This window comes from Tachysurus vachellii, chromosome 7 (assembly GCF_030014155.1).
Source record: "Tachysurus vachellii isolate PV-2020 chromosome 7, HZAU_Pvac_v1, whole genome shotgun sequence".
In the NCBI taxonomy this organism is placed as follows: domain Eukaryota; kingdom Metazoa; phylum Chordata; class Actinopteri; order Siluriformes; family Bagridae; genus Tachysurus; species Tachysurus vachellii.
In genome coordinates this window covers 24948473-24963704 of record NC_083466.1, presented here as the reverse complement: position 1 = coordinate 24963704, position 15232 = coordinate 24948473, and the positions used below count along the sequence as shown (strand labels likewise).

The window sequence follows — 15232 nt, the reverse complement described above, 5'->3', positions numbered from 1 at the left end:
CTTCCAGACTAGACCACTGTAAGTACAGAAGATTAAAACAAAAAACACACACAATGTCTAGTTCTACAAGACATCAACAAAACATCTTGTCTATAGCTACTGTTGGAAATAAGACAACTCTGCAAGTAGCTGAGAAGTGGTAAAGGTGATTGCTGGTGCATTTCTTACAAAAATACACTAAGATTTTGCTGAAAAAGACTCTTCCGGTGCAGGCAATAACAGTTTGAGTGAATGTGATGTCAAAGGGAAATGTTTACTTTGGTGTGTGGCACTGAGTGAAGTTAACAATTGTGAAATAGATCCAGGAACTTAAGATGTCTTACCTCAGGCCAGTGGTTGGAGTCAGAATTACAAGTGGAATACCTTACGGCTGATCTTACACAGTAACATTTCAAGGTACCACAATGTTGATCATGGTAACATCGTGTGAATTAAATCTCTGACATGCCCCCATTAAGGAATATCATGTGTTATCTGACACCTTGTGCATTAAGATGGTTGCATATTCTTCTGTCAATTCTTGCGTTACTCATCCTTGTTTTCTACAAGATAAAGATTAGAATTGCTAACGCTGTGTGTCGTCGAACAAACAATGACAAAAACAGCAACAAAACTTTGAGAAGAAGCTACCATACCTCGTCCTCGGCTTCTCAGTTTCAAAAATTTATTGAACGTTTCTAAAAAAACTGAAGGCCAGGGAGATTTCAGTTCTGACTATTTCCCCTAACAGATATAGTTTGTCATCTCTGCATAATCATTCAAGTTCTAAATCATGGTCAGCATCTGGAGCCTACCCAGACAACACACAAACATTTACGGCATTTAGCAGACACCGTTATCCAGAGTGACTTACAACTGAGCAACTGAGGGTTAAGGGCCTTGCTCAGGGGCCCAGCAGTGGCAGCTTGGTGGACCTGGGGTTCAAACCCATGACCTTCCAATCAGTAGCCCAACACCTTAACCACTGAGCTACCACATCCACCCTAGATCATCAACTGCATGACATATACCTTCTTAAGCATGTTAACCCTGTTCTGAACAACAGTGGTTTATATGCATACAAAGTCTAAAAGCTAATGCTGCCCATAGAGAGGATGGGCGGCTGTGGAAACGGTTGCCAGGGTTTCCCACTCACACTCCAAGGAGTGGTTCGGTAATTAGACCTATTATCCATCTGATAGAGAAGTGCTGTCTGGTAACACACCTGGCTCCTCTCGGCTCTTGAGATGAGAATTCAAATCGAGCCCATACAACAAATAGTCCTCGGTATGTGAGGTCTTCTTCAGCATGCACCCACGCCTCTGACCTCATTCTAGCAGTGATTTGTGGACTCTGGTGGGAGTACACTATGTATTTGTCCTTTGAACTTGGTGCAATAATGTTGGAAATTGTCCAAATCTGCTTCAGATTGTATTCACTGATGAGGTGGCCATGGCAACAGCTATCACGAGGTATCTTTAAAGCACAGAGGGAGAGGGTCAACTCCAGTCTTATTGAGCATTTGCACAAGATAGCACTAGCATATTTCACATCATGATGTACACGGGTGCAGAAGGAAGGAGGTTAACCATGGCACGTTCATAATAGATGGGCCAAGGGCCTCGAGATTAGACAAGTGATGAGGTCGGAACCTCTTTATGAGCGAGTCGTTGAGCTCACAGCTCTCCTCTATGTTAATCAGCCTTCATGGGTAGCTAGTTTAATTTGTCTCAAACATGTCAGCAATAGAACCTAGAGCTTTTTTTTTGTTATTTCATTTTTTTGTCTGCATTTCTAAAGACTCAACATTTAAACTAGCACAAAGATAGAGCATGTGACTGTGATTTTTTTTTTTTTATAGAGCTAGGACTGAGAAACTTGATACTCCTCAGTACCGCATTTACATCACAATACAAAATTAAAGCTCAGCCACTTTACTATATCGAAGACTTTTATGTATAATCAGCACAAAAACTGTCTGCAATTCCAAACAAGAGAAAGATAATGATCCTTACCTTCATCAGGATCTGGCGGGCCAAACTCCAGCTCGTAGCGGAGGATGTAGAAATTATTCCACACGTAGAGTTGGTTGTCTCGAGGGTTGTAATCCACAGCAGCAATGTACTGATAGTTGTTGGGAAAGGGGATGTCTGTGTACTCGCCACGGCCCAGCTTGGTGTTGTAGACGTAGTCGATATGGCTCTTGCTGGCCTCGCTCTCATTCTCCTCATAGCTAGAGCGCACTACATGCAAAACACCACACACCATGAAGGCATCGGAGGCTGAACGTTTGTCGTACGCCGTCTCCCACGTGGCCTCGAAACGCAGTGTGTACGGGTTCAGCTGGCTCACAACAATGCGCCCGTTGTTCTGCTCTGTCGCATAGATTACCCACAGTCCCCGCTCATCAACAGCCAGATCGATGTCAGTCTTGCCTCCCCAGCGATAAGGCGATGTGTCATGGTAGTTAGCATTGGCCACAATGGCCTCACCACTCTTGATGCGTGTGCGCAGGTCGAACTTGACAATGTTCCTCGTCCGCTCCTTGTTGAAGAAGATGGCTCCATCGTAGGCCACAAACCCGGTGCCATCCACTCTGTGCGGTAGCTTGTACGTCGTCATTTGCCTGCCGTTGCGGAAATCCTCAAGAGAGTTGTACTCAATCAGTGTGTCGGTACGGTATGGTGTCCATGGCATGAAATAGATTTTGTCCCCAGCTTGCAGTGGGTCTTTGCACCAAGCTCCTGCTTGCTGCTCAGCCTCAAAGGTAAAAACAGGTTCTCCCACTGCTTTCAAAGTCCCGGGACAAATGAAAACTGAAATGAAAGCCATAAGAGGGGAAATTAGAAATGGAAACAATCCTTCAGTTCATATCCGATTGCTTCTTCTAACATATTTTATAACTGCAGCATGTGTGTGTGTGTGTGTGTGTGTATGTAAAGCATGTAATCATGAGATATTATGTCCCAAACTCGTTTTGTCAGTGTGGTGTGCATAGTTGAGAGGAGATTCAACAGGTTAAATAAGTGCGTGCAACTCTGATATGTTTCAATATGGCCTTGCTCCCTGAGACGTTCTAACACAAGTGTAACTGAAAAAGGTGAAAGAACTGCAAAGATGTCCTGTAAATGAAAGGAGACAAGAAAGAGAGAGAGAGAGAGAGATGTAGTTCAGTTCTGGACATGTTCCCTAAGTAGGCATTCATTTCTACATTTTAAAATCAGCTGGACTTGGCATCAGATAACTGAGGATATAGGATTCTATCAAAGGCATCTAAGCCATACCTTAAAAATAAAACACACACATACATGAATCATGTCTGAGGAAAGAACAAACACGCATGACACATGATAGGAGGGACGAGGCAGGAATAGGACAGTGGAGCAGAATGCCAAAGCTTCTTGGGATAGATAGAATGACAAACAACAAGAGAGAAAGACAGAGAAGGAACCAAGCTGATAATGGGTGAAGGAGGCCTTGCTGAACATAAACATCCATCTTTGAAATCTGGACAGAGCACCAATGCATGTGCATTCATATCATAGGAGAAAAAAGAAATATATATATACATATTATCAAAAGACCTCTCTCTCCCATCAACAAGCATCTGAACAGAAAATGTGTCATGGAAGGTGGTTGGAATAAGCCAAATAGATAAGGCAAAATTTTTTGGTGCAAAATCCTACTCAATTTGGCTAAAAAATAAAGGGTGATGGATTTTTTTTTCTTTTTTTTTTTTTTTTTTTTGCACAATCTTATAAGTTTCTCCAGGATCTTCAGGTTGAACACCCCGAGACCAAAGCATATCTATAAAGAAAGTGATGTGAAGATGTCGATTATGATGGGACGTCTCATCCAAACAGCACTCTAATTTCATTTGGAGTCAATGAGGCAGAGATCATTGCGATCTCGAGGTCTAGTTATCATGTGCGGATTAGGAGGGGGCGGGGCGGGACGGGGGGGGAGGCGGGAGCAGGATTGAAGTGGGGGAGGAAGGTGGACGGCTCAGAACCATACAAACACACAACAAGGAGCTGAGGACCGAGAACCAGAGCGGCCATTTACCTTTTTGCTCCACTTCTATTGAGCGGTGGAAAAAAGTGGAAAGAGTGTCAAGGCAGAGAAAGATTAGCATGAGTCAGATCTACAGGTACAGTACATCTATACGGAGTGAGTCAGAGGACGTAAGAGACAGAAAGGTTTATATACACATAAAATAATGTTGTCAAGGACAAAAAAAATCTACAGTTTAAGTACATTTCTTGTAGTGCAGAGGTTCCCAAAATGACTTATAAACTCCTCAAGGCTGCGTCAAGATATTTAACAAGTCTAAAAATCATACAGAAAAAAGGAACCTATTAAACCTGCATGGATTCTTATTACTGTCTCGATTGCACAGCGTTTTTAGTAATAAAAAAAAACTGTAATAGGATATAGGATATTAGATTTCCTTGCAACCAATTAACATTTGGGAACCCCTGCTATAAACGACTATTGATGTTGCTACATTGGTTCATCCCTGTTAACGAAGAAAGGAGGTTAATCATAAGGGAAAGCAAGAGTGGAAGACAGAGACAGAGAAATGAGCCAAGAACCAGAAAAAAAAAACGAAAGAACTGATTATATGGCCGTTCTTGAAGGTTTTTTAGCGAGGCTTGAAGGACGCCTTTTCAACTTGCCGAGTACTTGAAGATTACAAAGAGAAAAAAAAATCACTCATGTAATTACTTACACCATTAGTCTGTGAGAACAGTGAATAAAAACCACGGAGAACACGGGAGATGATTTTCTCAATTTGACTATCTATACTATATGGTGGAATGTCCAGCCTCATGTAGAAAACCTCGCATAAAGTTTCTGCCTAAAATTTGGTATAAATGTGCAAATTGTACCTCAAATTGTGCAGACTCTACATCAGCACAAAAGGTTTCAGAGTAATATGTCCCATGGACTAATCCCTAAAAAGCCAGTAAATGGTTCTTAACACACCTATTTATATTATTCATGACCTCATATGCATACAAATAGGGCTACTGTCCTCTGTTTGTGGAAACACGAGTAGAAACAGTGCCTGAAGCAAAAGAAGGGAACTTTCCTGAATAGGAAAATACTTATACACTACTGCTAGATGAAGAAAATGAGGGAATGAATGTTGACCAAGGCCATCATACGACCACATTAGTCAGAGTCAATAGCGCATCACAGATCACTTGCACATTAATGCAGTATTAATGTTTTCTGTTAACAAAAGCAAATTCATTCCCGGATGGTGCCTTTATTGCTGCGATTGCACTGATTATGCTGAGGAAAAGAGGCAATCGGCTGCAAATTGCCTTTTGATGTTGGCCTGTGACATCCTCATTACGCTGCCTCATAAGGCTGAAATAATGTAGCTCGGGGATGAAGAACAACGGTCAGCAACTTCCTGCTGAACATTACCTGCTGTATAGACTGTAAAAGTCGTACATGTAACACAAAGTCCACGCTAGCAAGCAACAAGGCATTGTCTTATGTCTCTTGTCGTTTGTCATGTCTAAATTTAGCCCAAACGTATAGACTAAATAAACGTACAATTACTTATACAGACAACTGTTGTTACTTTTGTTTTGATTTCTATGTTACATGTATATATAGGGGGGCACGGTGTCTTAGTGGTTAGCACGTTCGCCTCACACCTCCAGGGTTGGGGGTTCGATTCCCGCCTCCGCCTTGTGTGTGTGGAGTTTGCATGTTCTCCCCGTGCCTCGGGGGTTTCCTCCGGGTACACCGGTTTCCTCCCCGGTCCAAAGACATGCATGGTAGGTTGATTGGCATCTCTGGAAAATTGTCCGTAGTGTGTGAGTGTGTGAGTGAATGAGAGTGTGTGTGTGTGTGCCCTGCGATGGGTTGGCACTCCGTCCAGGGTGTAACCTGCCTTGATGCCCGATGACGCCTGAGATAGGCACAGGCTCCCCGTGACCCGAGGTAGTTCGGATAAGCGGTAGAAGATGAGTGAATGTATAAATATATATATATATATATGATAAGATGAAACTAGTTCTCCCTTTTTTTGGTACAGCAAAAATAACGAAAATAAAAGTTTTCTAAAAATGAAAATAAAAAATAAAATGTTTTGACAGAGGGGAACTCTATTAATATCAAACCAAACACTAAAGTAAGCAGGCCAAATAATCACTCTCGTAATCATCTGGATTTGTCGCTTTTTCTTGTTAAACCTAATTTGGGTAGCATTAAAAAATATCTCAATTCAGATGTCGCTTATCACTCTGGCGCTTGTTAAGCCGTAGCTCTGTGTGGAGAAGACAAGACAATTGTCATTTTGTCGCTTGTTAGCATGAAGAAAAGTTAAGCTTATATTGGATTGAGAGATTTCCTAAGCCAATTCCAACATTATCAAAAATACGCAAGACATCAGCTTCAATCCAAGAGACACTCCTTTCATCACTTCTAAAAGACTCCATATGTCTGTTGTCAGTTGTTCTGCAACACCAATACACCAGTTTTATTGTTTTTTTGGGGGGGGTCGTAACATTGCTTCATTCTGTTGCACTGCCAAATAGCACACATCAGTAAAAGTGTGCAAAGAAACGCATATTTCTATGTTGCTATAAATCCCAAAGTGTGCGTGGGAGATTGTATACACCTTTTTATTTATTTATTTATTTTTTTTAAACACAGCCTGTTTTGCTTGTACATGTCGTTTGTACATCAGGCCCCAACTCTTTTCATAAGCATTCGAAGCAGCACACGCCAAAAAGAAAAGCACTTATTACAGCTTGTGAAAAAAACCTTGACAGGTTCCATATCTTTTTCTTCTCTCGACGACTTTTCTGAAGGGAAAAATGTTCTTGCTTCATGAAAAAAAAATCAATCGAGCTAGAGATATAACTGATGACCAGAGCTGTAAATAAAGGTTCTTTTTTTAAAAATAAATAAATAAATAAATAAATAAATAAATAACCTTGCTTCCCTGGCAGAAAGCATTGCTCCAATTCAGGACTGATCTGAAAAACTAGAGGACTTAAACACCCAAATGTAAATGGAAAAAAAAACAAGCATGTCTGGAGAAGAGATTAACAGATGACTCAGTAGACTGGGATTTTTTTTTTTTTTCTCTCATTTTTTTTTTTTCGATTCGACACAGACAGCCATCAGAGGGACGGCTGCAGACTCGGAATTACTCCGAATAAAAAATGAAGCCTGTTCAACTGTAAGCTCTAATGAAAGACAAAGTTTAATTAACAGAGAGGTTTTAAAAGTGACTACGCTCCCAGTTGTGCACTTTATTTTTCCCACCGTATCAATAATCATGTAATTTTAACATCATTTTTAAAGCCAACTTCTGTTTTCTGGCACGAGGGCCCGATCTAACCCACTTGTATCGTTTTAAAACCAGTTTAAACAAGTTGCTGTTTTGTGATTTGTTTATTATCGTTAGCTCAGATTTGAACAGCTAAAATTCTCTTGACACATTTCTGTCCATGAGGACTCAAACCTCAATAGATTAACCCGAACAAGTGGCTCAGAAATCAGTTATTAGCTGGTAAATTTTAGCAGGTTAAATGTTTTTTTGTGGGGGTTTTTTTTCTTCTCAAATTTTCAGTGCACTGTAACTGACAACGTAGTTCCAAAGCCGATTCCCAACATATAAACAGTACACATGTTATTCACGGATGAGCATCAGGGGTTCCTCAGATGGAGAGTATCCGCCGACTGTTATGAACGATTCCTCAGAAAAAGAGCTCTGGCATAACCTCTGAACATCGACCCCAAGAAAATAAAAAAGGTAAAATAAATAAATAAACAAATAAATAAATAAACTCAATGCAATTTGGGGGTGAATCATATCTAAAAGTTTTTGTTTTTTTTTTCGTCTCCCTCCAATCAGAATTTGAACTTAATCCAATTTTGTTATGCTATCAGCCAGATGTTAAGCAGTGGGTTTTTTGAATTTTTATACGTTTCTCCACAGGCCACTTTCTCTCTCGCTGCTGAGTAGGAGTGCACAGATCAATAATGTTTCACTAGATGATATTGCCTATTTCTGGCCAAATAACTGCAGCCTCATGTAGTGGAAAAGTACAAATAGCTGCAGTGTTCAGGAGGTTGTTTTAAAAGCTGACGCCTTGAGCCATGTTCTGAAGAAGCATGAGATGGGATTGAGGTTATTTACTGCTCGGTTGTTACCGCGCTAAAGGAAAAGCACATCATTTATTTCGTTTATAAAAAAAAAAAAAATTGGAGGTGTTCAATTCTAAGGTTGTTTTCACACCTTGTATTTCACACTTGACCCAGGACTGATTCTGGACTTGCCGGGTTTGTCAGAGAGGCTCATGGTCGGTGGTTTGCTTTCAGGTGAAAGTATGATTTTAAATTGCAGATCCATTGCATCATTTTTTTTCTTTTTCTTTCTTTCTTTTTTCTTTCTTTCTTTCTTTTTTTTCCAAAAGGTACACACTACTTTTTCCTTGAGTAACAACACTCGTGAGGCCGATCACGGTGCTTTGTTTGGATGCATGGCTTGGCATCGTTCAGGAGCAGCTGGAAATTCTGGTATGAATATTTTTATTCTAGTCTGGAACGAGACGTGTTTTATTCATGGTGGTCCTGTAATGTTCTACACACACATATATATGACATTATGATTATAAATCTGACCGTAAGAACCCACCATCATGAACAGTATCACTGATATCTTCCACGTTTGATGTAAACCACTCTACAGAACACTGTTTTCAAGAAAACCCGGGATCGGGTACTCTGGATCGTTCCCAGGCTTAAAAACAGCGATTCCACTCCACCAAAGTTAGCGGATTCACTTCAACAATGATCCTGAGTCCCGAAAAAAAATGCAAGTGTGAAAACAACCCAAGAGTTAGAAGAGTTTCATACTGTGTACTTTATAAGGTCATTCACATGGAGAGAAAAAAAAAATCACTGGAAGCAAAACAAACTGTCTCATGATAAAAACAGCAGTACTTACTATATGGGACGCACTCATATTGGACCTCGAGATACTTGTATGTTCCAGGACAAGGATCTGGAAAGACATCCGAGCCAGTGATAACGACACATTGCGTCCGGTTGTTACATCTGAAAAACAGAGCAGCCGGAGGAAGAGTTAGTTTTCATATCCGTTTTGGTTTAAGATAAACATTTTTCACACACACACACACAAAAAAAGTTTTATACTCACAATAAAATAAAGGACGTTAAAGAAGTTAAACGTCTTCAAAGCAAAAAAAAAAGATTATATTTGGAATGACATTGTAAAATATTCATCAAGGATGTGACTCTGTGAGGTTGTCACTCCTTCATGCCTTTGAACAGTTCACTTAACACAGCTACTGACAGCTAGGGATCTCAAACCAAAGCAAGGCAAACAGTCAAAATTGCAAAAAAAAAAAAAAAAAGCTAAATTAATCTGGATCCATTTTTGCCACCTTTAACTGGTGTTAAAAAGAGTTTTTTCTCTTTTTTTTTTTTAACACTAGAGCCGGCGAGAGTTCACCTCCGTAAGGAATCTTTAATAGCTCAAGTGAAGGGACGCTGATTGACAATGAGGCCAAGTGACTTACTACGTAGAAACTCAAAATTCAGCTCAGGTCTCCAGAAAGAGGCTCATCAGGCATTCATCTGTTGGTGCTCTCAGTGGAATAAATCACCTTAAGTATTTCAAACAAGAATCATTTGTGCATTTGTGTGTGACTGCTGGGAGAGTTCCAGCTTTTACAGTCGGCAGTGACCTTGACTATGAAGTTAGACATCTTCGTGAATTAAAATGAATTAATCTTGCGCGGATGTGTGTGTGGGGGTGTCTACATGTATTTAGCCTTTTGTGAGGACGAGAAAAAAGGGATGAAAGAGTTTCACAATGTCCTCATAGTCACACCGTCCTCACAAAATACAGTGTTTTACAGTTTCAGCTTGAAAATGATTTCCTAAGATATTTCTTACTTACGGTTTACTGTGTGTGTGTGTGTGTGCTATATTTTATATCTCAAGGCTGAATTTTGGCATTAATGTCCATAAAAAGTCCTCACAATGACTGAAAAGTGTGTGTGTGTGTGTGTGTGTGTGTGTGTGTGGTATGTTTTATATCTCAAGGATGAATTTTGGCCTCATGAGAAGTCTTCACAAAGACTGTAAAGTGTGTGTGTATGTGTGTGTGTGTGTGTGTGTGTGTGTGTGTGTGTGTGTGTGTGTGTGTGTGATTTAGATGGGTGGGTCTGTAGTCTGTATGCTTTCCAGGATTTCTGAGTAAATAAAGGAAGAAATTGGTCAAACTTCAATCAAGCTTTCTATATGCACAGGGATTTATGATACAATTGAAGCAAACACTGTAGATATTCTTCCACATCAAAATGACAAAATGGACCTCCTGGCAATCAATTCTTCTAAATATTTCAGATGGTTTAACAGAGTTTGTTTTTTTTTCTTTAGAGGAAGGATAAAACGAACTATTTAAATGATTTTTTTGGACCAATATTTATTACTCTGATGCTATCCTGTAATTTGCTCCAGATACTTATTTTAATAATTGGCTCAGGTTCATATTCAATACTTCAGCAGAACAGCAAGGGTCTCTGAATATTTATAACACACACACACACACACACACACACAATGTCTGGGCTTTTATGAATATTTTAGACTGGGCTATTCGGTTGGAAAAACATGAGGAAACCATGAGTGCTAAGATTATCTCACAGTTGGAACTATTTTGCTTGTGCATGTTGCAGGACAGTGATAAGGAAAAGAAATTATTTTCTGCATGACTCAAGCCTTAAAAATATAGAATATAATGCGGTGAAAACAGCCTCAGTAAGCAATTTATTGCAAATTATTTTAAATTTGCAAGACCTGAGCGTATGTAGGATGGAATTTGGGAGTTTTTGATTTTTGTAGATTTTTTATTTTATTTTTTTGAAAATTTCATTTATTTATTTATGCAATTTTTTGCATTCATTTATTTTCAGGAATGAGATTAAGAATTCTCAGAATCATTTATAAAAGCATTTCATAAGAAACATATGAAACACGAATATGAGATTCAGTGTCAAAGGATTAAACCTGTCGAAGGTTAACAAATTCTCCATCGATGACTAGAACTGGATGGCAAACAAGCTGAAATAGAAAACCTGCCGGACATGCAGTTTATAAATCATAAATCAAACCCTGAGTTAAGTGACAGCTTAATCAGGTCAGTCCACAGGGTTAATGAGAAATGAAAGTGAGACTTGTCAACAAAACCAACTAACACGTTTTTAATTGCCTTCTGTAAAAGACGAGTGCAGAGAAAGGCTACCTTGTGGGAACGCCACCCAGTAGCACCATCGTTTTATTATAATACCCCGCATGCGGTGTCTTAATTATACAAGCAACACCAGCCAATTTAGTTCCATCGTATAAAAACACTTTAATAAAAAAATTCCCTGTAAGGCCACTTAAATGACCTTCCTCCCAACATCTTCACTGTATCTGGCAACAACTGTTTTGGCTCATAACGTAACATCTAATTAAGAACACGTCTGTTTTTCTGCCCTTTAAAAAAATAAAATAAAAATAATTGCCCGCTCTTTGCATCATCTAGCACCTCTAAAAGGCCAAGGTAATCCATACACGGGTTTAGTTGTAAGACATTTGTGGCTTTTCCGATAAAACAAAAAGCTGTCAATAGCCAAAGAATCTACGGTTCCAAAATGACAAGCTTAATAGAAAGAAAGAAAGAAAGAAAGAAAGAAAGAAAGAAAGAAAGAAAGAAAGAAAGAAAGAAAATGCTTTTTGAAATAAAAATAGAATAGGAGTAGAAAAGTAGAACAATAAAATTCAAATCGTATTTTATTTGTATAGCGCTTTTAACAACAGAGATTGTCTCTAAGCAACATTACAGGAATTAAAATTTATAATACAAATAACAGGTTTTTGAGTTTACAATTAAATATCATATATATATATATATATATATATATATATATATATATATATATATATATATATATATATATAATGTATGCCGGTGGATTTGAGTGACTGTTAACCACAACTATTGTTTTAGTCTCATTTGTTTTGTTTTTGGAAGAAGCCAGATTTAATCTTTATTTCAGACCCAACATCAACTGTACAGACAAAACATCTCAAAAAGCTTCCCTCAGGCTTAATAAACAACAACAACAAAAAAAAAAAAAAAAAAAAGCCTTTACTTACTATTGAGGATATAAAAGTCTACGAAACCACAAGTGACATGCAGTGACATTGAGTGACTGTCTATGTTATAAGAATAAAATTAAATGAAATTAGAAATTAGAAATATAATAGTAAAAAGAGAGAAAAAAAAAGAATTAGCTGTATGGAAAAAAATAGACAGAAAAAAGTCATTTTCCGTTATGTCATCAATGACAAGGCAGAAGTGGATGACAGGAAAGCACTTAAAAGAAGAGAGATGCTTGAAGAGGAGCTAATTTTTATTTATCATGCATTGTGAAATGTTTTGTGTTGGAGTACACTACGAATCGTTATTGAACGGCAATCACACATTCAGAGACATGACCTTGACACCGGCAATGTCGGCCACACACACGCTGTGAGTCAAGCAGCAGAATTATACGTGTTGTGAGAGCCGGTTTGTTTTAAATGCGGAAATCAGAAGCAGGTATAATGTATGCTGTGACTTTGAGTGACTGTTACACACGACTGTTGTTTTAGTCTCGGTTGCAGTTTTGTTTTTGTTTCAGAAAACATCAACCGTACAGACAAAACATCTCGCAAATCCTGCCTCAACAGTCTTAATAAACAACAACAAATATTGGGTAGATTTTTTTTTATTAAGAAAACTTAAGTTAAAATATGTTCACTTCCATTTGAACCTCAGTGAATGAATGCCAATACCAGTGAATAAACACTGATCCTTTAATAAATACAGAAAAGGCGATTCTTCTATTTTATCATTAGGTCCTTGAGCCTAAATGGTTTCAAAGTTCCGTTTCAAAAATGACTTCATCTGTGTGCTTGTAAATTTTACTGTACCTTTAAAAGCATTATAAAGACTTCCTTCCTTGAAGTCCTCGAAAAACCAGCTAGGAAAAAAAACTTTCATTCTGCTACTTTTAACAAATGTTGGCTGCACTGGATTTAACTGTGAAGCAGGAGCTCCGCTGCGGGTTAGCGATGCTTTTTTTTCCCAGATGCACATCGTTGGTTGGGCCTTATGAAATGTTAATATCTCGTCCGCTTTAAATATATACCATCACAGCTAGCAGCAGCAGAGTTCCCAGCCTTGTGAATGTGTGCATAAGTGTGTGTGTGTATGTGTGTGTTTATATATATGTGTGTGTAGTCTGGCACCGACACAAGAACGTCCTGAGAGAGCAGGAGCAAGCACAAGTGTCACAAATATAAATGGTTTGAGAGGAGAGCATTACTCAGAGCCGCAGCTTGTGCCACTGCTGGAAAGAGGCAAGATTTGAACAAAGAAAACCAGCTTTTCAATCTGTAAGAGGCTGCTCAGGAAATGGCAGTGTGTGTCTTATGTATAACATTTTCGAGATGACTTGAGCCATCGGCATGCCGAACATTACGGACAAGACTATGAACCGTACCAGCCGCAGGGCTTCCAGAGCACTAAAGTGTTTACCTAATTTGTCACATCCATTCTGTGTCTCCAGTATTTCACATAGATATCATTTTCGACTGAATATGTGCCTGCCAGGATCTTCTGGAAGCTCCCTTATCTCTTTGTTTTTTCTCTCTGACATTCCTTCAAAAGACTTCTCAGGTGCACCTGGTAAAGGAACTCTTTCGTGATCCGCGAGTGAGCTTCGCCGCTGACATTCGGGGTTTGCTTATGTTATTTCAGCTGTCCCCTTAGCACTAAGTAACACAGCGACTAGCAGCAAATGGAAAACAAGCGCCATACTTAAAGACCCTCTGAATAATAATAATGCTCTATCTACGAAACCAATCTGAAAGGCAGGAAATGGAGTCCACATTTCCATTATGAGTGATGCTTGGCCCACAGCCTTTACCTCTGAGATATGATTTTGTAGGCATCTGGGAGGTAGCAGTTGATGTTTTCCATCTGGACCGGGTCGGCGTCACAGATCTTGTCGTCCGTGCGGCCATAGTTGGCCGTCTCGATCATGATGACGTCGCTCCCCGGGCATCGGAGGTCGATGGGGTAACCTTCGCACGAGAGCTCCCGGCGTACCAGGCCGAATGGGAGAGCTGCTCGACTGAATGCTGGAAAACACACAAAAATGAAGAGATTAGCAACACAGAGCGACGACTATACTGCACAAGGACAGTGACTTATTTCTTTTGTGACTTATTTATCAGTATACATAAAGGCTCCACATAATTTTTAGTCAAAACAAAAAGAAACCCAATCATCACACTACCTATAGTAAGGCTGGTAAACTCATTCAGCTTCCTTACGCTAGCAATGCAGATACACAACCGGGCATCAAGGCAGAATACACCCTGGACGGAGTGCCAACCCATCACAGGGCACACACACACACTCATTCACTCACGCAATCACACACTAGGGACAATTTTCCAGAGATGCCAATCAACCTACCATGCATGTCTTTGGACTGGGGGAGTAAACCGGAGTACCCGGAGGAAACCCCCGAGGCACGGGGAGAACATGCAAACTCCACACACACAAGGTGGAGGCGGGAATCGAACCCCGACCCTGGAGGTGTGAGTGCTAACCACTAAGCCACTGTGCCCCCCTAGGGGTAATATATTTATAATAAAGTTTTGCTTGTTTTTTCCACACAAATGCACCTATCTTCAAAGTAAATGTTGATATCAAACCCATTTCTGTTCCCGGAGATGCCACAAGTGTTTGTTCATAAGGAACTAAATTGTTAAGGGGTTTATCTTCAACCACTAAAATTCTGTGTAAGATTACATACAGAGGGAAAAATACAGGTCTCATACTGAAAGCCAACAGAGCTTTTCCTGTTCCTGACTCACAGCCAGAAAATCATTTTTTTTACACTAATTAAAAATATCCCAAATTCCCATATATATATATATATATATATATGATTTTCAGACCGGTAAAAAGGGTTCATCCATCATCCTCTAAATAAGGATCTTCATATCTAAATATCTAAATATGAATATCCATTCATAGCTTCATGGCAAATTTGATTTCTTGTGCATGTCCATTTTCTATTGTCGATAGATTTTAACAGAGCAACACTTACGGAAATGTTTTTTTTTTTGTTGTTGTTGTTTTGCT

General features: G+C 39.3%; 1 protein-coding gene across 7 annotated transcripts in view; it reads right to left on the bottom strand.

Moving 5' to 3' along the window:
- Positions 1-15232, bottom strand: part of LOC132848973 (adhesion G protein-coupled receptor L2-like) — a 143727-nt gene that overhangs the window by 70412 nt on the left and 58083 nt on the right. For all 7 annotated transcript variants that reach the window (XM_060875098.1, XM_060875101.1, XM_060875100.1 and 4 more), the window contains exons 3-5: positions 14004-14217; positions 8963-9072; positions 1995-2795 (exon numbers count right to left, since the gene is read on the bottom strand). In XM_060875098.1, coding sequence (XP_060731081.1) covers positions 1995-2795; positions 8963-9072; positions 14004-14217 — 1125 coding nt within the window. The remainder of the gene's footprint in view (positions 1-1994; positions 2796-8962; positions 9073-14003; positions 14218-15232) is intronic.